The sequence below is a fragment of the Nymphalis io genome, chromosome 11 (assembly GCF_905147045.1).
Source record: "Nymphalis io chromosome 11, ilAglIoxx1.1, whole genome shotgun sequence".
In the NCBI taxonomy this organism is placed as follows: domain Eukaryota; kingdom Metazoa; phylum Arthropoda; class Insecta; order Lepidoptera; family Nymphalidae; genus Nymphalis; species Nymphalis io.
The window spans coordinates 1,893,175-1,919,095 of NC_065898.1; the positions used below are offsets into that span (position 1 = coordinate 1,893,175).

At 33.2% G+C, this 25,921-nt stretch overlaps 1 protein-coding gene across 4 annotated transcripts; it reads right to left on the reverse strand.

Moving 5' to 3' along the window:
* Window positions 1-283: 283 nt before the first annotated feature.
* Window positions 284-25,143, reverse strand: LOC126771691 (lysozyme-like). Of its 4 annotated transcripts, none has more exons than XM_050491714.1 (5): window positions 25,125-25,143; window positions 6,147-6,236; window positions 4,619-4,798; window positions 1,121-1,194; window positions 284-500 (listed from the first exon to the last, which is right to left on the reverse strand). In XM_050491714.1, the coding sequence occupies exons 2-5, from the start codon at window positions 6,217-6,219 to the stop codon at window positions 345-347; spliced, it is 483 nt and encodes a 160-aa protein (XP_050347671.1). In that variant the 5' UTR covers window positions 6,220-6,236; window positions 25,125-25,143; the 3' UTR covers window positions 284-344. The 4 variants fall into 4 exon arrangements, with proteins under 4 accessions (XP_050347671.1, XP_050347668.1, XP_050347669.1 ...); XM_050491711.1 differs by lacking the exon at window positions 25,125-25,143 and adding an exon at window positions 15,858-16,005; XM_050491712.1 differs by lacking the exon at window positions 25,125-25,143 and adding an exon at window positions 9,838-9,945.
* Between the last annotated feature and the right edge of the window lie 778 nt (window positions 25,144-25,921).

Genomic DNA, 25,921 nt, shown 5'->3' on the forward strand with positions numbered 1-25,921 from the left:
AGCAGCCCGGAGTCTGGATGTTGGAAGTGTGTATACTCCCGTGTCTCGGAAAGCACGTAAAGTCGTTGGTCCTGCGCCTGAACTCTTTTAGGTCGTGTCGGATTGCCGTCCCATCGGATTTGAGAGTTAGGGAATAGAGAATGCACTTGTGTTTGATGACGGTCGTAATCACGCACCGTTAGGTGACCAATATGATCGTCCTCCTATCTATTTTTAAGAAATAAAATCAATAACAATAAAAATTTTAGAGGTTAATATGTAAACACTATATAAAATATATGAATAAAAATACAGCCTTCGATATATTTATTTTATATAACTGGCAAACCACAGCTAAGTAATGTTTAAGGGTATCCAAGTGAATTTTTGCATTCTTCGTAACGTTTCAGCCACCGTCGACCGTTCTCAGAGCGGTTGAGCGGCGCAGTGCACCCGTAGCCCCCATTACCATTTATCATCATGTAGTCAAAACAATCGGTTACGCCATCACCATTACAGTCCTAAAAACCAAGACAAAAAATATTTATATAAATAATGCCGTCTTAATCATGGGTAAGTAAAAATTTATTAATTATATTATGGTTAAAGTTTCTGGGTAAGTAACGGTAGTAATACTTAGTATTATCTGTTCGAAAACAAATCGCTCTTAGTTTTCATTTCATTTTCTTTCAATATAAAATCGTATTTGGACCGGCGAATGGACCATCTAATGCTAAGTAACAGTGACAATGTAATAAATATTAACAATCCGCTTACGTGCCCCCAACAATGGGATCTAAGATGTAATATACTTTGTGCCTGTAGTTACACTGGCTCACTCACCCTTCAAACCGGAACATAACAATACCAAGTACTGCTGTTTTGCGGTAGAATATCTGATGAGTGGGTGGTACCTACCCAGACGAGATTGCGTAAAGTTCTACCACCAGTAGTTCAATTCAATTCTTAGCTATTAACACTATACAACATCTTCTTTCTAGAATATTTCTAATTATAAATGTTTTTATTTTTTCGTTATTTATATATATACTATAACTGTATTATTTAATATCCTTTTTTTATAGTTCGTTCGATAGATTGTAGAAAAATAATAACTAAATAATTAACTTATTTAACTTACTTTTCCGAATTTTTCTAAGTAACCTTCTATGATTCGCTTCGAGCAATAATAGTTACGCGCGCAATCTTCCCACGCTGAAAGAAAAGAAACACTTAAAAATCGAAGGCATTAGTATAAAGCAAGCACTTACAGCAAAATATGTTGTACAAATTGATATAGACCACCTAAATACTATTTTTGAAAACACCATAAAATTGGTTCATGTCTTTAATCTTCAACAAATCCAAAGGTATGCTTAAAGTTAAGTAAAGTCACAGCCTGTGAATCTCTGGAGGTGTGGAGCTTATTCCACCACGCTGCATCAATGCGGGTTGGCGGAATACACATGTGGCAGAATTTCAGTAAAATTTGTCACATGCAGGATTCCTCACGATGTTTTACTTCACCGTCAAGCACGACATTAATAATAAAATCTAATCAAGCGCATGAAAATTCAGTGGCACTTGCCCGGGTTTGAACCACGATTATCGGCTAAGATACTCGCGTTCTAATCACTAGGCTTATAAATATCGTTTATAATTTTTTTAATTGGTCAAAGACAAACAAGTCTATCGGAGCGTCATTATAATAATAATAATATCCTGGGAAATTTTTCACACACGGCCATCTGATCCCAAATTAAGCTTGTACAAAACTTGTGCTATGGAAATCAGACAACTGATATACTACATATACTACTTTTCTTTTGTAAATACATACTTATATAGATAATTACACCCAGACTCAGGACAAACAGACATGTTCATGCACATGCAAATGTCTGTCCTGGGTGGGAATCGAACCCACAACCTTCGGCGTCAAAAGGCAAGTTTCTACCGACCAAGCCAACGGGCTCGTCAAATATTTATATATATTTCAAATATTATGTATGACAGTGGCCATCTTGTATTTATTTTTGAAAGAAACGGCGCAATTACATAAATTTTGTGAGATTCACGCGTTCATCATCTCGGCTTCAAGGTATGCATATTTAACGACAATAGGTATAAAATTGTGACGGATCACAACTGTTGTTATTTTTACTACTTTCACTCAGCTACTTTTTATACCCAATTCTTCCTCTAATACACGGGCGAAGACACGGACGAAAACTAGTACGTTTTAAGTATGTTCATTCAATCATCACTCACTTCACATGACCTTAAAATAATAAATAACTATTTACTGGTTTTAACTATAGTAAACAGCATAGCAGTATTAAGTGGTATGATTACGTCGAGTGATAAATCCCCACTTTACACATACATCTTACATTTACGGGAGGGATTTCAATGAACCTCACGTATTAATATGCCATTACACATTAGGAACAATACTATCTTACAGAGACTTTCACCACCATCACGTGCTTAGTACAAATTCTGATGATAGCGAAATATCATTAGGCTGATGCTATTAATGGTTCGTCAAGTAAGTTCAGATATTAATTGCTGGTAGAAATATATAATGTAACAGCTGGTAAAGGCATCCCCCTATTGAGAACAAAGCTTTTTTAATTTATTTTATATTTGTATCTCCGATTTTTAAAGCCAAAATGGCCCTGTGGTAAGAACGCGTGAATCTTAACTGATAAACGTGGGCTCAAACCCTGGCAAGCGCCACTGAATTTTCATGTTTTAATTGTTATGTTCCGGTTTGAAGGGTGAGTGAGCCAGTGTAATTACAGGCACAAGGGACATAGCAGCTCAGTTCCCAAGTTTGGTACATTGGCGATATAGGCGATGGTTAACATTTCTTACAATGTCAATGTCTAAAGGCGTTGATAACCACTTACCATCAAGTGGCCCACATGTTCGTTCGCCTACCTATTCTATAATAATATATATATATATATATATAGTTGTAGTGCATTCATATGTATTATATATTCATAGTTCATATTCATTCATTTAGAATATATGTCAGTAGCGTTCCTTGAAGATTTATATTGTAAAGAGATCGCATCGCATTACACATCCTGTAATAATTTGCAGAAATGTAAGTTTCTGAAGAAACGAGTCTGTCGACCACTGAAGAAGTGGTAACAATTATTTGGTACAATAAGTAAATAAAACTATTCACGGACATATAAAACAATTCATGAATATAGTTAGTAAAATATTAACGTTTTGTGTATCAGCTTTATGTCGTGACAACCACGGTAACGAGTATAATAAGACAAGCTGATCTGCAGCCATTTGTAATGATTTATCTAATAAACAATACTATAAAGTCAAGGCTATGATTGTTTTTATACAGACAGGTACTGTAGTTTGCTCCTTTGTGTGTTTAACTGCGACTGAGATTTTGTAATTATAATTTACAAGTCAATCGTTCCGACTTTGCACGGTTAGCGTAAGGATTTCATCTAGTGCCTATTTTTTTTTCTAAAAACATTTACCTATCAATCAATCTATTGATTAATGAAACGCTAATGCGTTGTGCAATACGTCTGTGTTTTTTTAAATATCACGAAATATTTTTAGAAATGTCCGGTTCGGATTCTAAAGTATTAAATTCATGATATAACTGCTTAAAATCTATCTGTTATTTATTTTACGAATAAAATAAATTGAAGTTGTTGATATCTTTTTACCATTTTCTAAACACATATTAAGATTACATAATATTAAGATTGGCAGCGTTTGTTTCGAAAGTGTTTGAACCGAAAATTTTATTTCCGATAATATGTATCTTAATTGATTTCTCAAGAAATATGCAAACTATATATATAATCTATATCGGTTTTGCATAAATAGGTACAAACAAACAAAACTTACCTCATTGTTATATATACGAATATTACAATGAGGTAAATTTTGTTAGTCATACCTAACAGTGGCCTTCTTCGTTAGGCGTAAATTAAAATGCAGTAGGTATATATGCATACAAAAAGTAAATTAATTGAAGAATCTATTAAAGATCTTGATAAAATGTAAAATACATTTTTCCTTGTACCTGTGCTAAAGGACATGGCACATACATGGATTATATTAAACTCGTTATATTTATGTTGTCGTTTTAAAAATTTGAGTAACAGTCTGTGAATGGCCCATTGCTGGTTTTTTTTTCCTCACGATGTTTTCCTTCACCGTCAAGCACGTGATGAATTATGAACACAAATTAAGCACATGAAAATTCAGTGGTGCTCGCGTTCTAATCACTAGACTTATAAATATCGTTAACAATTTTTTTAATTGGTCAAAGACAAATAATTCTATCAGAGCGTCATTATTATGACAGTTGCCATCTTGGATTTATTTTTGAAAGAAACGGCGCAATTAGATCAATTTTGTGATTATTTATGTTCGCTACATATACTCCGTTTATTTCTTGGTAATATATTGATTAACGCTACTTATAGCTATTAAATAATATCTTAGTGTATCTATCACCCACATAATTATATTATACTAAAGAATATTTCTCACGAAGACGCTATTGTCAGTAAACGTCAAATAACAAATAGTAAAAGTATATGATTTCATGTTTCAGGTTAATGCTTAGTCGTATTATTACCATGGTTCCTATCCGGATCATCTTCAGGTAGTGTAACTTTGCCAGCGTCTATCCAGTACACCCTGGAAATGTTGAAAGGGCCACAATACCCCGCGGTGCACTCGTGAGACGTCTGGCAGCGTGTTGATACATGACAGAGACAACGATAGCAGGCTTCTGTTAGATTCGGTATAAAAACACCTGTAATAAACGTTAAGGGTTAAAAGTATAGTTATTGAATATATAATTTTCAAGTGCTTAATTTTCGTTTAGAATTAATTCGCGCTCGGCGGTAAAATAAAGCATCGTGTGGATAAGATAAAATCTGTATATCTTGCCACCAAACTATATTATAGCAGAGTGGTGCATAGGCTATATAAATATAAAATCAGGGCTAGCCCAGCAGTGCGATATAAACAGGCTGTTATTCTTATTAAAAGCATTCAAGTTATTGATGATATGATGAAGTTATTTGTGTATAGTAAATTATTTATAAATAAATAGGATATTAAAATAAATCATAGAATAATATTGTATTCTATCGTAATCATTCATTTATATTATAGCATGTATTTCCGTTAATTCATGCGTCTATTAATTATCTTAAAGCAGCGGTACTCAACTTGCGGCCTGCCGGGCTTTGCTAGATGGCCCGCCTGCTTCTACTTTATTATCAACTATGTTAAATTTCCAAGATTTTTTAACACTTAAAATCATTTGAATCAAACAACTGCTTGCGACCAAGGACAACTGTAAAGTGTTTGAAACATCGTGAAATGATAAAAAAAAAGTTAATATTAATTTGTAACAATCCCGAAACCAAATTTTTTGTTTGCGGCCCACGACACCATGAATTATATGTGTTTGTGGCCGCTATAAAGAAAAGGGTGAGTATCGCCGTCTTAAAGCCATGTATAATATTATAATTATAATATATGGATGATGATATAATTCTTGTTCCCACCACCAAGCAAACCCGTCTGGGTAGATATCTCCCACAAATACTTGTAAGTATGGTTGTGTTTGATTGATGCGGTTGGAAGGGTGAGTAAGCCAGTGTAACTACAGGCACTAGGGACATTTTACATCTTAGTTTCCAAGGTTGTATCATATATTGATGTAAGGAATCGTTAATATTTCTGTCTATAGGCGATGGCGACATAACATCAGATGGCCTATATGACTCTCCACCTACCTATTTTATAAAGAAAAAAATGATAAATTTTCTATTAAGCTATACCTTAATATATAAGGTATTTACATAGTACATACTTCGATTTAGCGAACGTTAATTATAAAACGCTAAAAAAATAAACATCTCTACTATCCAGAATAAAATACTTAAGTGATTGTGAAAATTACACCGAAACCGATCTAGTCAAAATATATCGGAAGCGGTTAGAGTAAAAATATATTATTTTTAGCTGGGTACCTATGCCGGGGTCTCGTAGGCCTAAACTTAAATCCAGGGTTGGTCACTGATAGTTTTAAATACAAAGAAAAGCGTAATATTTACTATCATAAAATAATAGTAATTTTTATATATAACCTGCGGAATTTGTCCATAATAGAACAGCAGCAAGGAAACAGATTGGTACAGCCAGCTCCAGTCTAACAATCATGCTGTACTGGTACTTATCTGAAAGCATATTGTTAAACATTTATATATTTCTATGTCACTTGTATCCTTTCTAATATTATAAATGCGAAATTGAGTTTTGTTTGTTTCGTTGTTTGTTACGTTTTCACGGCTTACTTAACGAATTATCAGGAAATTTTGTATATGAGTTGTCAAGGATACAGAAAAGGACAGCGGCATAATACGCAAGCCACAAGCAAGCAAGCACCACTCAATTTTCAAGTGCTTAATTTGTGTTTATAATTAATTTCGTGCTTGACGGTATAGGAAAACATCGCGAGGAAGGCTGTATGTGTCTAATTTCAATGAAATTCTGACACATGCCTATTCTACCAACCCGCATTGAAGCAGCGTGGTAGAACAAGCTCCAAAACCTTCTCCTCAAAAAGGAGAGGCCTTAGTCCAGTACTGGGACATTTTTTTTATATATAACACGACACACATAGTCTATCGACACGCATAGTAGAGTATAGTCGGGAAGAATGTTCTACACTAGCCGCCCCCGCCTTGTCGGCCCGCAAGATGCCTCTTCACGCCTCGTTTGAAGGAACCCAGATTGAAAGAGGAGCGGAACTGGAATGAGCTGGTAAAGAATTTCATTTTTTAGAAGTGTGACAATGAAAGGAGTTGCCTTTGTGCGGGATAGAATTGATGTCACAGTTAGGCTGTGACATCGAGAGCCAGCATGGTAGACTTATGAAGGATGGGGGAAACTAATTCCTATTAGTGTGAATAATTTCGCAGAGGACTCGCCTTGATACAGTCGATAGAAAGCACTCAGAGCTGCTATCTCTCGAAGCAATTGTTATGTGTCCTTGATTTGTATTTAAGAAATATATATATAAAATGAAGATATTTAACATATGCTGGCAAAGCGGGCGGATAAAAGCTAGTGATATACACATAATTGCATTAGATTACACATTGATTAATAATGTGCATTATAAATATATACCTAATATACATACCTAAAGTCGCTTTGAAGAATGATCAAGGATATTGATGACATATGTATTTATAGAAGACTACGTGACCCATGCTCGTGTAAGCATTTTTACTTGTGATGAAATTGTGATTGAGGTTCGGTTAGTACTGAGTGCTATGATTTATTTCCTGACTGCCAAAAAGTCGCAATGGCCAATGATTAATAAAATTGCCTCGCGTATTTGATATTTTAAATTATCTCTTAAGCTATGTAACCAAGAAACATACTGAAAAAAAACGAATTTTATCTTAATAAAATTTGCTTGGTGGTAAAGCAATTTATTTCTAAATATATTGAAGTGTTGTATATGAAAAAAAACGTCTAATAGAATATAACTCAATAGATTACAACACAGTCGCGATTCCATACCTATATCGTATTATGTTAACTAACTTAATTATTCATCGAAATTTTATGCAATAAAAGGGAAAAGTCAAAAAGTGGCTTTTTTGCAGGCATTATCAACCTCTACAACTTTTCTCTAGAACTCAATCACATATATCTCATCTTTAAGGCAGCGTTCGTAAGGTTTTGAACAAATATGGAAATGAACCCTAGATATCTCAACGGACGACAAACGTCATATAATATTTTTTTAATTCTACCACATAGTTACTAATATAATATTACGTTAAATGTTTCAATTAAATTTTTTTGGCCAACGGCCGGTTGGCGGGGTTGGTAGATACTTGTCTTTCACGCCGAAGGTTGTGGGATCAATTCCCACCCAGGACAGGCATTTGTGTTTATGAACATGCCTGTTTGCCCTGAGTCTGGATGTAATTATTGATATAAGTATTTATTTACAAAAGAAAAGTAGTATATGTGGTATATCAGTGGTCTGGTTTCCATAGTACAAGCTCTGCTTAGTTTGGGGTCAAAGGGCTGATGTTAATAATGTCCCAGAATATTATTAATTATAATGAAATACATTTGTGCTTATTTTGAAGTCGTTAAATTAGGTCATGCAACTAAATAAAATAGTTTATTTATTATATTATAATCAAATGTGATTGTTCACTTTAAAACTGTTAATTAATTTTAAAATTAGAATATTCAAATTCATTTTATTCCTAAATATGCAAGTGAATTGCACTGTGTCCGCTATATTTATAAAAAAAGTTCGTAATCAGCATTGCTATTCTGTAAAGACTCACTTAAAATTTCCGTGAAATTTAGATATCTGACGTATGGTGATATACAATTTTGATGCGCGTTTTATTGAAATAGTATAACTATTATGGTCAATTTCGCATACAACTTTCTGAAATTTCACGACCGTTTTCTGCGTTGAGTTTTGAGTTTCTTCTTATAGAATGGTCCTACAGCTGGTTATAATGTCCTATAAAGTCCAAGTGAATTCTTTATTGCTTTTTAGTTATGTTATGTGTGGTTATGTGTAATTTTTTTACAATTTACAATTATCGAGATTATGTTCACACATATGAGAAAAACCGGCGAAGAAACTCACGGGGATTATGTTACAATAACTAATATCAATTAATGTTTTTGTTTGACATTCGATTTAAATTTATTAAAAATCCCTGTTACCTACCTTCCCTGTCACCTACCTTCGATTCAGACAAACTATATTTTATACTATAATAAACTTTATGATTTCCTTCTGTAGACAATAATCGTAAATAAAGATGGCGGTATTGCAAGCAAAAAGCTCGAATAGGACGTAGTGTATGTCTTGTCACTAATAAAGTTTATTACTGGTGGTACTTGTGGTGTTTACTGGTGGTAGGGCTTTGTGCAAGCTCGTCTGGGTAGGTACCACCCACTCATCAGATATTCTACCGCAAAACAGCAATACTTGATATTGTTGTGTTCCGGTTTGAAGGGTGAGTGAGCCAGTGTAATTACAGGCACAAGGGACATAAATTCTTAGTTCCCAAGGTTGGTGGCGCATTGGATATGTAAGCGATGGTTGACATTTCTTACAATGCCAATGTCTAAGAGCGTTGGTGACCACTTACCATCAGGTGGCCCATATGCTCGTCCGCCTTCCTTTACTATAAAAAAAAAAAAAAAATACGTAATTCTGGTCCGGCTATATGTAACGACTGTCTTGGTTTTACTCCGATTTATTTGATGATGGAGTGCTATCGGAAAACAATGACATAAATAAACCGTCCGACAAAATTCTCGTGACGGAGGATTGTGTTGTTACGTTTTCTTTTGATATAACGTCAATTGTTCCGTATAAAAAAGCTTTCATATTTTAAGTTTTTTAGTTTTTAATTTTTTTTATTTTTTTATACTAATATTGAACCAGTTAGTTACGAAATAGGCGGTTAAGATATTGTCAGAAATAAACAAACATATGTTTCTATAATAGACAATATTGTATCAATTACTATATAAGCAGAACTCGTTTAAGTAATTATCATCTGACTAGCAATGTACATCTATGTAGAATTATTAATTACTATAAAACAATGAGTCGTACTTATTAACACAAACAAAGACGAACATGTACTTTGTACATTTATATGTTTTACACTATTTACAATCTACCTTTTTAAATTCAGAATATAATAATAAGCCTACAATAATTCGCATTTTATAGTTACGTACTAAAAACAAATTTAATTTATTATAATTTTTCACCAGCGTATGTTTTTCGATTCTCAGTAGCAACCTGGAGTCTGGTAGTTGGAAGTGTCTCGGAAAGCACGTATAGCCGTTGGTCCTGCGCCGGAACTCTTACCGATCGCCTCGGATGTGCCGTCCCATCGGATTATAAGAATGGAATACAGAGCGCACTTGCGTGTGCTAGCTCCCAGTTGTGCACTATATGACCGCAGTCGGCTGGTTGCCCTTGAGATTGGCCGCCGGGATCGAAACCAGTCAGGCAGGCATCATCAATATCATTATATAAAGTAATATATAAACGATAGATGCAACATAGATAATAATTGTTAATATCGTTTTTTTTTTTAAATATTGTATCTTAAGCATTGGTAAAAAATAAACGAAAGATTTGTACAAATATTTGCTCAAATAACTTCGGCTTAGTCATTATTATGAACTTGGAAATTATGTTGTATTTACTTCAGATTAAGCACTGAATCCTTCACGCAAACTTTGAGCAACCTATATAAATTTTTTATAAGAAGGTAATATTTGTAATAAAGATGTAACACTTTAATAGAATGTATAAGTGACATATCCATATAAATCTTCATCTAATGACAGAAAGCCTGTAGAAGTTTATAAAAGTAATTGGCATATCTACAAATAATAAACGAGCTGATAATAGTATTGCGTATAAGGAAAAATAATATACATACATATTGTATTCATAAATAAAGGGAGAATAAATTTGATAAAAATCACACCATTAAAATGATGCAAGTTGACATTTGAACTGAATAATTTCAAATTATTTATCCATACAAGTTCCGAACACTATGTAAATTACAATTATATATCCACGAAATCTTTCGTGAGGCTACAAAAACGGTAAGCTAGCCAGCGTAGTAGGAACACACGCAAGAAACTGCTTGTATCTTTAACATAACATTTTATTTTCGTCTCGTATCGTTCGTCTTAGTGTTATTAGGACCTTAGGTATATAATGGAAACAAAAAGTAATTAATCGAACATTATTATGCTTTGGTATAAAGGTCATTACAAACGTTAAAACTGCAGAAAAAATAATAATATACGTTTAAAAAGAATTAAATGCGCGTATTAATAACATACAAACCGGATTATGGCAGTATCGTATTCTTGATGCTCATTTGATTTGTTGTCGATGTTTGCAAATAATAATAATTACAGTCTATTAAGTATTGTTAAGTTATAGTTTAAATAAGATATACATTTTTCATTTATATTTTGAACAACAAATTAGTCTTCGACTGAAAACAGCTATGCTTTGAGCACAGGAGCCCGTGTTCAAAAGTGGTATACTCTTTCAGCTTACACGGTCTTTTTTGTGCAAGGAGTTCAGGTAGGCTTTTCCGCCACGGTTCTCTTAATGATACAATAAAAAAAGGACTCTTGCCACCAAATTTTTATCTTTATAAATTACTATTCGCCCGCAGCTTAACTCGCATGTACCCCTATTATACGAGCAGGTATAAAAAATAGCCGATGTCCTTCCTTGCGGTTCAAGCTTGCTTCATACCAAATTTCATCAAACTCGGTTCAGCAGCTTGGCTGTGAAATCGTAACTGACTGACCTTTGCATTTATAATATTAGTAATAAAGTAGCAATACACATATCAAATTTCAGCAGGAAGGTCGTATTGTAGAGGTACCGCAGTGGGCGAAATTCGACTTTAATTCATTGCTAATAAAAATGAGATTTTGATTCAATATTTGTTTCTATAATTTTTTTCTGTGCATACATTTATGAATTGCAGTTGCGGAAAACCTATTCGGTATGGCAATAAAAAAAGGTATCCCAATGAAATGTCAAAAAAAGTTTGGCAACGAATGATAGACTGTGAATTTGTTGATATTGGAAGCATGAACGTATACTATTAATATTTTATTTTATTTATATAATGTATTTGCTTCTCCGTATAAACTTCGATCCATGTGCGCAATGTGCTTAAAAAGGTGTTACAATGGTTTCTCTTTACATATGAATATATACACAGACAGCGTTACAGCGATAGGGTTTTATACCGTGAAAGTAACTTAAATACACCAGGCTAGCTGTATCTACATTAGTTAGCATTTTTTTTCGTGTAACGTTCTGTCGGCTCGCCAATCCATTAGAGGAACTCGATGGAGATCTATATCTATAGTGTTATCAAGAAATAATGTTTTGGCTCGCTAAATTCTAATGCTTCCTCATTTGTAAGTAAATTGAAATGGCAAGTTTTATTGCGGCTTCTTTGATACTATAGCGTCGTTGATATATGGCTCGTATTTTATGTCAAATGCTAATAAGGCTTTGTACAAGCCTATCGGGTTAGGTACTATTCACTAATCATAGACTATACCGCCAAACAGCGATAGTTTGTGTTGTTGTGTTCCGGTTAGAAGGGTAAGTGAGCCAGTGTAATTACAGACTTAAATTACGTCACATCTTATTTCCCAAGGTTGGTGGCGCATTGGCGATGTAAGAAATTATTAATATTTCTTACGGCGCCAATGTTTACGGGCGATGGTAACCATTTACCATCGGGTAACCCAGTTGCTAGTCTTTCTACGTTTATTATATATAAAGAAATAGGAGACAGTTTATTCATTTCTTTATTAAATGTTTGTTAGCGGATGTTATATAAACTATATCTTAAAAAAATATTTACTAAAACGCGAAATGTTTTACGTGCGTGAACGTTTAAAAAAAACTTTGCATGCATAGTGTTTTTGCGCCGTAAACAATTTCTTAAAAATTTTAAAGTGCTTGGCTAATATATAACAATAACGGAAAAAAAGATGTTGTATTCAATAATGTATTGATTTTCTTGATATATTTATTTATTTGTTTGTTTATTTATTTGTAATAGCACACATACAACATACATATAAACCATTGAAAATAATAATTTATAAAACAATAATAGTATATCTAATATGCATGTCAATTACAAGTGTGCATAGATGCTTCCAGATTCGATCTAATCAAATTCAAATTATAAATAACAAAAAATCACCAGTAGTTTTTAAAAATGTCAAAATTAAATAATAAATAATGTAATTGTTATAATAAAACATCAATCGGCGAAATCATAATTAAAATTATTAAAAGTATTGATTGAATCATGCATTTTATAATAATTAAGTAACTTATTTCTAAAGATGAAGAAGGGAGAGTCATAAAAAATGTCAATGTCAGGATATATTTCTTAATTTATTTTAGGACCACAAAAGAACAAATTGTACCCGTTTAATAGTCACCTTCATCCGTAAATAGTGGCTCAGCAAGTATATAAACAACTTCATACATTGACAATGGTCGCTAACCGTATGATTTAAAATGTCACGTCTCTTGTATCAGAATTGAGTTACATTTGTAATAAAGATGTAACACATTAGAAGGTAATTAGATATTAGAGATATAATGCGGCAAATGCAGTGCTATTCCATAAGAAGTCACATCGTATTGCTCGTGATATGTTGACAAACGACTTATAGTGATACGCCATTTTGAATGTGTCGTGTTTCCTTTAAATGTCATAATAATCAATGTATCATATGACACTCTATTTATACTATTTATATGTTGTACTCAAATATTTTTTTATTTAATTATTATATTGTTCTGTAGAATAGCATAGTTTTCTCTCATGATTATTAAACGATTCAAAATTTGAAACGGAATAATCTCATATCTATTTTATACGTGACGTTGGCAGAATATTTTGCGCTCAAGTAGTGTAGATACACGCCAAAATTCACGATTTTGTTACATAATAGTTGTACAGTTAATAATTAGTATCAATTATTTATTTAAGTATAATACGAGAAAAACCAAACATAAATCCCATATTTCAATCGGGTTCTGTTTACCTCATCGGTTTGCCCGTCCATTGTCTGAATGATTAAACGACAATTTAATTAATGCGTCAGATCCGATAGAAGATTAATTAGTAATTAAAATGGTCAAATTCAAATGGTCTTTGGAAATAAAAGCACTTGTCTTGAAAATATACTAGAATTCTACTAATTTATTATCGTTACGATACGTTCTCGATTCTATTCCGATTCAACTTCGACCTAACCGCAACAGTATCGTGTTAGTATACCAGGAAAACGGTTTAGCTACGATAACGTTTCGATTCGATTGAGATTTTACCTCATCCATTGATTGTTTTACCTCATCCTCCTCTATCGCCTAATAAATCAGTGCGGGACAAGCCGTTGTGTTAGCCAGACCACAGGGGCTGTGAGGTCTCCGCGTGGATTTTATCGGTAACGCCCAATCGAGCAAGGTCAACAACGTTTATCCACCTCTTAAACATCACATTACGATAGAAAAGCCCCTCCCCCTAGCTTAAGAAGAAAAATTTAAAGCTAATTTCAGTCTATAAACAAATTCACAGACTACTAAAAAACTACACATCAAAATTCGATGTCAATCCGTACGAAACAAAGTCTTTATAATATTATTGGAGAACATCTATATTTAATCATGTTTATACCGAGAAAATATTGAAATATAATCTGTTTGGAATTTTTTCCAACACGTTTAATCAATAAGGGTTGATAGATATACATGTATGTGGCTGAATTTCATCTGACTCGTGCAGGTTATCTCATTATAAAAAAAAAATTCGTAACAGCCTGTGAATGTCCCACTGCTGGGCTAAAGGCCTCCTCTCCGCTATTTGAGGAGAAGGTTTGGAGCTTATTCCACCACGCTGCTCCAATGCGGGTTGGTGGAATACACATGTGGCAGAATTTCAGTGAAATTAGACACATGCAGTTTCCTCACGATGTTTTCCTTCACCGTAAAGCACGAGATGAATTATAATCGCAAATTAAGCACATGAAAATTCAGTGGTGCTTGCCCGGGTTTGAACCCACGATCATCGGTTAGGATTCCCGCGTTCTTACCACTGGGCCATCTCAGCTCATAAAAAAAAATAAGTACATGAATATTCAGTGGTGTTGATTGAATTGATTGAACTCACAATCTTCGGTTAAAATTCACGTGACCTAACCACAAAGCAAACTCATAAACATTTCGTTCGTAATTAAAAATCTTAATTCCTCGAAATATTTCAAATAATTCAGTGTCGATAGTAATTCAATGTTAATTCACAGTAATATTATTCAACTGAACTGAACTGAATATTTTTGTAGTTTTACATACAAAAAATAGTTTTTACAGTTCAAAAAGCACTAACGAAAAAACTTCACACATACACAACAAATGTATTTCTAATATATTAAATATAGAACACAGAAGTAACATGTTGCACGTTGCAAGGATATACAATCGTATGTATAGAATTTGTTCGGTAAAAAAACAAAACAAAAAGCATTTATCATGTTAATATTAGAAGTAATAAAAGGTAATACTAAAAGTAATTAAAATATTCATCACAAATGATAAAAATAAAATTAAAATTGGAGTTTATATTACAATTGTTATTATGTAATTGTAACATATATTGTATTTTTTATTGTATCTGTGTATTAGGTATTAATAATGTTATTAGTTATTAAGTATGTGCAGCATCTTTTTTTAGGAGAAATGTTTTTTTTTTTACGAAAGACATTTATATATTTATAAACTTAAAAAGCAAAACCTTATTAAATACAAAATTTTAGCCAAATCTAAGTAATCTAGGTAAGAGTCATTACCATCTCGGTATTATTTTATTACAATATATATATATTTAATAATATTATGCATCCATTTTATATATTATAATATATATTTTAATATTTATATTTTTCATTAGTGAGTGACGGTCAGATGATCCATTTACCATTAGATGGCTACCTGATGGTAAATGGATCATCTCCCACAGACATTGCCGCTTTAAGAAATATTCACCATTTTTTACATCGTCACTGTACCATCAAATTTGGAAACTTGATGTTATGTCCCTTGTGCCAGTACTTACAAGAAAGGTTTGCACAAAGCCCTACCCCCAGTTAATATGGTGTATAGTGTAATATGTAAGCAAATAGTATTTTTATAATGATATACTCACAACAATATGTATTAAATATAAGGAATGGAAAAACACGCACTTCACTTCAATAGATACAAATCATTACTATTTAAATAATTATGAACGTACGTTATAGCTACGTTCACTTCGCTTCACTTTCGATCATGTTTTACAAATGCTTATAAGTCGAGACAAAGTGTTTTTATAATAGTAAGAAATCAGGTTCTGATAATATGTTGTTTCACACGGGACTTTTGTTGCATATTTCATTTTAAATATCGCGAGTTTATTTTAATAGCTCAGCGGTAGAGCGATGCGAATGCCGTTTTTTTATTTTTAAGTTTTTAATATATAAAATACAGAATATATTGGTGTATTATATTTAAAAATATACAATTATTCATATGTTTATTGATTAAATGAAATATACAACGTTGGTCCAATATAATATGAATATGGTACTTACTATAACTTATATATGTAATAAAAGCGCCTGGGGCGCTTGAACAGGGGCGTTATTTTTATTACAAAATTACACATTTTATAAATAATGTTGCAATTCAACTTATGTAACCAACAAATATTTTATCGGTCATTTTTGTATTGGCGAACCGAGATAGCTCAATGGTTAGAAAACGTGAATCTTAAGCAAAGACTGAAGGTTCAAACTCGGAAAAGTATCACTTAGTTTTCTTGTTTTAACTGAAGCTATTTTGAAGTGAGTCTAAGAAACTACGTAGGAAATAAAAGTGCACTTTTAATACGATGGAATCGCACGAACATAAAGAGTTTAAGAGTAGGTTGAAAGACTTAACATGCTTTCGCATTGGAGGGAACACTCTGCCAATATCCAAACGAACATATAGGTTTTCTAGTTTTGAAGTCCCTCCCATCTCCCATACAAAGTTTTCGTAAAGCTGTAATAAGTTCAATAGCGTTCACCTGAAAAGATGACAGATCCAAATTGTTCAGACTTCTTTGACACCTTAAGTTTCATTATTTAAAAAAAGAACATAGAACTGTTAAATGGAAACAAAAATTGGCAGAATTTAGAAACTTAACGCCTAAATGACGTTATATCGTTGCTGGATTGGTTCCATCTGACACGTCCAGGCGCTTACGTTATGATGATTACGCTATGGCACCACACGACACATCTTGTTTATAAAACCTGTCCCGATTTAACACAACTAAAATTAGTTTACTCCGTAATATATAATATATATTTTTTTAAATATGGTAAATACCACTCATCAAGAGGTCTTCTAAACTATCCGCTCTTCCTTGACGTAGACGCTCACTATGGACGGATCTTATACAAATATATCCAAAATACATTTATCTTCTTATCTAGCCGTGCGAAGCCGGGATGGTTAGCTAGTTGTATAATAAAATCTGAATCTGAATCTTTTACATTCGTTTATTTGTAAATCTTATATTTATTTACCATAAATGAAGAGAAAAACACAACTCGTAGGAAATTGGTATGTTATATTATTTTATGAAGGTGGATCATTGAAAATTTTACTTTGTTTTAAGGCTTTGCGCAAGTACGTCTGGGTAGGTACCTCACTCATCACTTTCTACCGCCAAGCAGTAGTACTTAGTCAAGTTCCAGTTTGAAGGGTGAGTGGTCCAGTGTAACTACGCCTCAAGGGACATAACATCTTAGTTCGTAAGGTTAGAGGCGCATTGAAGAATGATTAATATTTATACAGCGTCAATGGCTATGGGCGATGACCATTTCATATCAGGTAGCCAAGTTTCCAGCCCGCCTAAATATTAAAAAAGATAAATAAATTGAACTAAAGTATACGCTTGTTAACCATTCTTTTTATACACAATGCTTATATATGGTTTTTAGATATTTATAAATATGAGCTTTGGATATTTCATGCATCAGCTATTGTTTTATCGACAGATGAGACAAGCAACAGCCAATATAATAAGTAAAATCTCAGTATATATACTTAATCTTTTGAAAATTAAAATCCTTACTTATATTATAAATGCGAGAGTGAATTTATTTGTTTGTTTGTTACATTTTCACGTTTTAGCTCCTCAACTAAAATTTGTGTGTTATCAGTGGTACAGAAAAGGACATAGGGTACCCCTTACATGTGGACGAAGCCGCAGGCGAAACCACTATAGATATAAAATTAAAAATTGCAACTGACAACTCCTGACTGCTTAGAATGGTGGTGAGAATGTTCAGTTTCCCCGAAGAATCGCGACTCCAATTCTCAGGATGAAAAAGCAGCTCTCTTATCACCAATGGAAGCGATAATAAGGAATGTTATATATAAATAAAGAAATGATTTTGTACAATAATTCCTAAGTAAAAATGTTTTTAATGCCAACGGCGTAGATAAATAAATTTCAATGAAAGAAGATTAGCGATTAAATTTGAATTAAAGAGAACCAGGGAACACCTTTGGTTATCTTTATCATTTCCCCCTAAGTCTTTGTTTATATTATTTTTATAACATAATATCGTCACAAAGTAATGCCCGTCCCCATAGCGAAGGGACCAGGGTCGATCAATTACCTTTTTGCCATCATAACAAGTAATTCCAGCACACTCATTAAGAGTAAGAACGTGGATAGAGGCAATAAGTCTTTGTCCATTCTGAACTTAAGACCTATCCTAGTGTTAGTTTTATATAAATCAGATAATTTTTTGTAAAGTAAATCCGGAAAATATAACGAAATAATATGACAACAAGTATATGAGTAAAATTAATTATGGACGCAACACAATATTATTTTATAACCTTTTGTAACTCACAATTTATGTTCATAAATAAAAATAAAAAGCAACATGTAAAGTCATCAAGCAAGCGGTCAGACATGTGATATATATATATATATACTATATCCACGCAAGTGTTCCTCAGCACACTGAGATATAAGGATAAATCTGTAAATATCAGCAATACAACAAAACGATTGGTAATATTAAAATATGGAATTTATACCAATATTGTAAATGTAAAAATTGTTTGTTTGAACGCTCTTATATCAGGATTACTGGTCCGATTTGGAAAAAGATTTTTGCGTTTGAGAGGTCATTTATTAGGAATCTTTGTGAGGAATGGTCTGCCACATGTGTAACCCAATGACAATGACCAATAGACCTTTATGTGCAGTTTTCACCCGCAGCTTCACAATCGTTTGCTGTTTGGCGGTAGAATGTGTGTTATGTAGGTTTTATATACCCAGAAGGGCTTTGACTAAACATCCAAAGATAAGACCTTTAAATATATTCGATGGTATATGACAATCTTCAATTCAGCATAAACAGTGGAAAGAGACAGATTGTAAGTATAATAAGAATCAATTAAAAATATATAATGCTGCCCTTCCCGACTTCGTATGGGTAAAATTCTTACAAACATGCCCATTAAAAAAATTTCCAACTTAAAGTTCCCACCAAAAATAATTCGCAATGTAAAATAAATCTCTGTTCTATTCAGATTTCAAGACAAACGATTATTTAACTATACATATTATATAGACGTGATAATTAGTGGATACAGTATATTGTCTTGAAAAATTATGATATTTCGTTAAAAATAAACAAAAATACTCATTTCAATCAGTCAGTTTATTTTTAAATAAAATATAAAATGTTATATTTTTCTTTCTGCTTATATATTTTTGATGACTTTTTTTAATGTGTGATTTTTACTCTTTTAATATATTGTTCACTATATCAAACTTTATTGGATTAAATATTTTGGTAGAACAAAATATTGTATTAATTTAATTTATTGTGTTATTATACTGTTTGTAAAAAAAGCAATAAATACAACATTTTATTTTCATACCACTAATGAGAAATGTTCAAACATTTCAATATCCCGCTAGTTATTTTAAAATCGAATCATATATTTTTCTTAGCGCATTTTGTTATGGCGTAAATATTTTCTACAACGATAACTTTTTTAATTTGAAATATCCACTTGAAAAATCGTCTCATTATATTTTGTGGGTCGCAGTAATGAGAGTCCATAGCACGGACGATACGTTTGAGAATAATTCATCGTACTTTGTCGTTCATGAAATAGAATGATTTTGTAATTTATCCAAATTCAAGCGCCGTACGGTATTATTAGAGTGCACCATTAGGCGGGTAAATCTTAGCAGAAAAAAGCTAGTTAAAACCCGAGTGAGCACTATTTATTTATTTTTATTTATTTAAAAACTTTTTGCCCACCACATTGAGTAGTATGACAAAAGGCGGACTAATGCCGAAAGGCATTCTCTACCAGTCTACCTTTAGGCTAAGCGGAAATTCGTGAAGGCGGTAATTAATAATCGAAAATATACATACATACAAATATAACAACAACAAAGAATATATGAATAATATATACCGTAACCGTAACAGCCTGTGAATGTCCCACTGCTGGGCTAAAGGCCTCCTGTCCTCTTTTTGAGGAGAAGGTTTGGAGCTTATTCCACCACGCTGCTCCAATGCGGGTTGGTAGAATTCACATGTGGCAGAACTTCAGTGAAATTAGACATATGCAGATTTCCTCACGATGTTTTCCTTCACCGTAAAGCACGAGATGAATTATAATCACAAATTAAGCACATGAAAATTCAGTGGTGCTTGCCCGGGTTTGAACCCACGATCATCGGTTAAGATTCACGCGTTCACAGGCCATCTCGGCTTTATGAATAATATATACGTACACATATATACACAAATATATATATATATATATATATATATATATATATATATATATATATACACATACATACATTACATATATACATACTTACACACACATATACACATACTACATATGAATAATAATGCATTATAGATGTCAAAGATGAAGAGAACTAGGAGCTTTCTGACAAGATATGCTCACGGAGACGAACACTACTGAATTTTCATATTCTTAATTTGTGCTTATTATTCATTTCGTTCTCGGTAGTTAAGGAAAACATCGTACCCACCAACTCAAATTGGAGCAGCGTGGGGGAATATACACCAAAGCCTTCTCCTTTGCATTAAAGATAATTTCAATATATATTTTATTTTTGCAATAGGTAGGCAGATTGACAAGTAGGCCACCATATGGTAAGTGGTCACCACATCCATAGACTGGCATTGTTAGAAATGCGCCACCAACCTTGGGAACTAAGATGTTATGTCCCTTGTGCCTGTAGTTACACTGGCTTATTCACCCTTCCAAAACGGAACACAACAATAATAATCAAAATAAATAATGAGTGGGTGGCACTTACCCAGACGACTTGCGCAAAGCACTGCCTTCCTGCACTAAAAAATAATCATTATAATTTTCGAATAAATAAATATTTCCTAACAATATTTTTTTATTCAAAGTAATCATGCGAATGATATTATGAATAATATTATCATAAATTTCTCATGATTTACTCGTAAAAATTCATTTATAAATTTCGTTGAATGATATTATTCATTATAATAAACTAAAAACCAAACTATTTTCTTCTTAGGTAACCGGTTTAGTGTTTCCAGCGGTACTAAATATCACATTTTATGTACATAATGCTGCATTTGGCAATGCGGCACTTTATCATTAGAAATAATGATTTCTGTATTATATAGATTCGAGAGAGAACGTGATTTTGTTTTTTTTATTGTTTGTTAAAGTTTCACGCGTTAACAACTCAACTGATCAATATGAAATTTTGCATACACGTTGGCTGGGATACTAAAGTACCTAACATACCCCTCACACGCTTGTAGTTAATTATAATATATATTTCTTACTCAAGCTATGATATTCGCATAAGTAATTAGCGGTAACAGTATTCGGCGTTTTTACTTCACTTCTTATCTTTAATCATATGTATAAAAATATGTACGGATATTGGTATGTTTGTCAAGATTTTTTTTAAAAATTGGTTAGCAGGTTGGCAAACAGATCACCTGATGTTGAATGGTTACAATAGCCCGGAGATATTGGCAATGTAAGATATATTAATGTTCCCGTACATCGTTGATTTGTCACCAACTTTGATAACTAATATGTTATGTCTCTTGTACCTGTATTTACACTGGCACGCCAATAACGAAAAACAACAATACTAAGTATTGCTGTTTGGCGGTAGAATGGTAGAGCGGGTGGTACCTACCCTCTCGGGCTTGTACAAAGCCTTACCACCGAGTATGACTGTTTTTGTATACTGTAATGAAAAAAGTTTTTATATCTACTCTTTTGTAGATGGCGCTGCAGCACATACAATTCTGAAGCATACTGGAGGCCTTGGATCGGTTGCAGCGACGTGCGGTCCGCATTATTGGCGACGTAAAGGTCACAAACACCCTCGAACCTTTACAATTGCGTCGAAAGATAGCAGCGCTGAACGCTTTCTATCAACTGTATCACGACGAGTGCTCTGAGGAATTATTCTCTCTAATTCCTGCTTCCCCGTTCCTTCATAAATCTACGCGTGCTGGCTTTCGATGTCACCGCCTAACTGTGACATCAATTCCAACGCGCACAAAGAAATTTGGCAACACCTTTCTTTGTCGCACTCCCAAAAAATGGAATTCCTTACCAGCTCACGTGTTCCCCTCCTCTTATAACCCGGGTTCGTTCAAACGAGGCGTAAAGAGTCATCTTGCGGGCCTGCAAGGCGGGGGCGGCTAGTGTCGAACATTCTTCCTGACTGTACAGGCGATCGTCGCGTTTGGACTCTACTACCTCTTAGCATCAAGTGGAGTAGAGTCATTAGACCTTCCGGCAAATAAAAAAAATCATCCAATGGACTTGACATCTGGTTATATAAACACTACAAGTATACTTGTCAGCCTTTGTTATAATATAATATTTATACGTATAGCGTTCATCTAAATTTTTATTAACGAAAAACAAAGCAAACTAAATTATAAGATGATAGTCGTAACGACCACGAATTATTTAAGTTGAGGAAAATGACGACGGAAAATGTTATGAAAAAGCTTAAAAGTCATTTTAAAAAAATATATAAGATTTTAAATCAGGAAATGTTGATATACAAAATAATTTCAATCAAAAGGACACACAAAGGTTGCTTAAGAGTATTATAAATCTTTATAAAACGTTCCCACAGACACTTTAATGTACACCGACATCATAACAAGGTTTTTATGGAGATAATCATGCTATTTTGGTTACAATATATTACGAGTTTATGGACGATATATTTTCAGTAATGCACGGATATAAGGAAGATTATTTACCTGAAAGAAATATAACAAATTACAGAAGCGAAATGATTCTTTAAATTTAAAATGTTGATAACGGACACAGACCCGGAGTTAGATATCCAAGGAGCCTAGACACTTTGACATTGAGGCCTCCTATTTTGAAGTGATTAGATTAGAGTGAAATTATATTATTTTTTGCTAAGTGGGGTCTTTGTTTCGGCCTGTCTGTGCCTTGTGGGCCTAGACATAATTCCGAGGCTGAATGGAAAGTGTTACTATATTTTGAAGCGTGTATCTTTTAAAAAATATTGTATTCAATTCGGCATAATATATTTTTCTGAAATTTCATTATCGAGTGCTACGTTGAGTTTGATTTTTTCGACATAGTAACTTGACTGAACGACAGTTTGAATTGCTTTTGAAATTCGAATATCCTTTAATCGTATTTAATGATAGATAAATGTTTGTATTTACGTTCCTCAGCTCCAATTCTCATAGGACATCTAATGTTAACTGGAGCAGGTCTCATGGGCCCAATGAAATCATGTTATCCTGAATACTAGAAAATATGTGTTATAAAATCGATATGGGGCAGCGATATGAACACATGGAAGTTTCGAAGATTCGAGCGAGCATCACTAAAGTGTCAAATCTTTTATTTTGTCTGTAGTTTGGTTTAACTTGTGTCGAAGGAAAACATTGTAAGTACCGTAATCATTCATTCACTCGTAATGAAGTTGATGACTTCGTGGGATTGGGAATTCCATATTTGATCTGGATGGTATTGGACTACTCTTTCCAAATTCGGGTCATCGGTATTATGAATCGCAATTTTTAGGATGTAATCTATTACTATACTCATTGGTAGTCATCATTTGTGCCCTCTTCACCAGTATTCCTACTGTGTCTTAGCTTATATACTTATATACAATATACTATGTATGTTCTTATTATTTAAGTCGTGCTTAACAAGGTACTTGATTACATGAGAACTAAAGAAGTACCGTAACTAAGAACTTGTTACACCAGAGTTCCGTCACCGCAAAGTTAATTCATCCTTCCTTGGGCAAAGTGTGCCAATGAAAAAAAATTAAATCAAATGTGAAGAACACTTTGATTAATAAGGCGTATTATTTAAGAGTTTTTTTAAGAGCTACAGTTTTCTAGTACATTGTTTCGATGTATCTCCTAAGTTACTCGAGTAAGTGTACGAAAACATAACAAAGTCATAGTTCAGCCATTTCGTATAAAACGTATACATAAACTTTTCTCGTCGTAAAAATTCAGTGATGCGTGTCAGGGTTTGAATTCAGATTCATTGGTTAAGATTCACTTATTTTAACCGCTGTACCATAATGGCTCCATAAGCTGAGTAGATAAATAATTAAAACGGCTGTTGTTTAAAAAAAACAGTTACTAATATAAAAACACTGCTATGTAAGGATGTAAAAATTTAAAATTCCAATCGATTTTAGTAGCCAATTGGTCGGGCCGCTATTGCGCCGGAAGCTATAACCGGGCAAAGATGGCAGCGATCCAGTTGTTTGCAAAATAAACAAGAGTGTCGATGAAAATTAATTAAAAGTCATGAAATATTAAAAAGTTCGTTTCGGTCGTTTCGATGTTAGGTTGCGGTATTTTTTTAATTAATGTAAACCGCTCTCCTTGTTATTGGCGTTGTTTTGTTTCATATTTTAGTTTAAAAAAAATAGCAAATGCCAAAATTATAATTCGTATTTCGAAGCATGTTATATACGCTTACAGTTTAAAGTATTTTTTTGTCAGACCTACCGCGTTTTGGTCTCGGTATGAAAAAATATGGTCTATATTTAACTGGTAATTGTATATCGTGCGAGGATCGATGTTCGTTGAGTCACTTTGTGTACATATGGGACTCTTTTATAATGGGACGGACAAATGGCCTTAGATGGACCATTTGCATTGGATGTCTGCATAATGTAACGTACTCATAAATTACGTATATAAAATAATATATATATAGTAAGTTGTTACGTTATATTATTCTATGAGTAAATATTTGATAAACAAATCCACAATTCTATTATTCATTTCGTATAAATAAAAAAAAAAAAAAAGTAAATACTTACAAAAATAACAGACGCGCTGACTCGACGTGTAAATTGGAGATAATACGTCCTACCCGCGTTCGTGTGACAGAATGAGAAGATCGCGGAACAAAGCACTGCTGCGCACGGGTCGCGATTCACTACCGTATCTGACATACGTTCTCACCTCACTAAACGATCATATATAATTTTTCATGTTTCACGTATTATCGTGTCTGGATAGTGTGAGTGGAAATATTTATTTTTTATGTATTTATTGTCTTTATACGTGGTACTGTGACTTAAGACGAAATAAGTAAATCTAAGTTGTATGTTCTTTTAACGACTTTTAATACAGTGAGTAACAGCCTGTTAATGTCCCACTGCTGGGCTAAGGCCTCCCCTCCCTTTTCGAGGAGAAGGTTTAGAGCTTATTCCACCACGCTGCTCCAATGCGGTTTGGTAGAATACACATGTGGCAGATTTTCAATGAAATTAGACACATGCAGGTTTCCTCACGATGTTTTCCTTCACCGTCAGGCACGAGACGAATTATAAACACAAATTAAGTAAATGGAAATTCAGTGGTGCTTGCCCGGGTTTGAACCCACGATCATCGGTTAAGGTTCACGCGTTGTAACCACTAGGCCATTTCGGCTTATAATAACTGATTGAATTCATAATTGTTATTAAAGCATTGCGTAGTTTTGAATGCAATGAAAATTTCAGTTCAGTATAATTTTTTATTTCACAAAACAAAACCTTATTCTGGCAAGTTCTTATCAAAAAGTACTTATAAAAGTCTATTTGAATAAAAATATTTTGGTATGATAAAAATG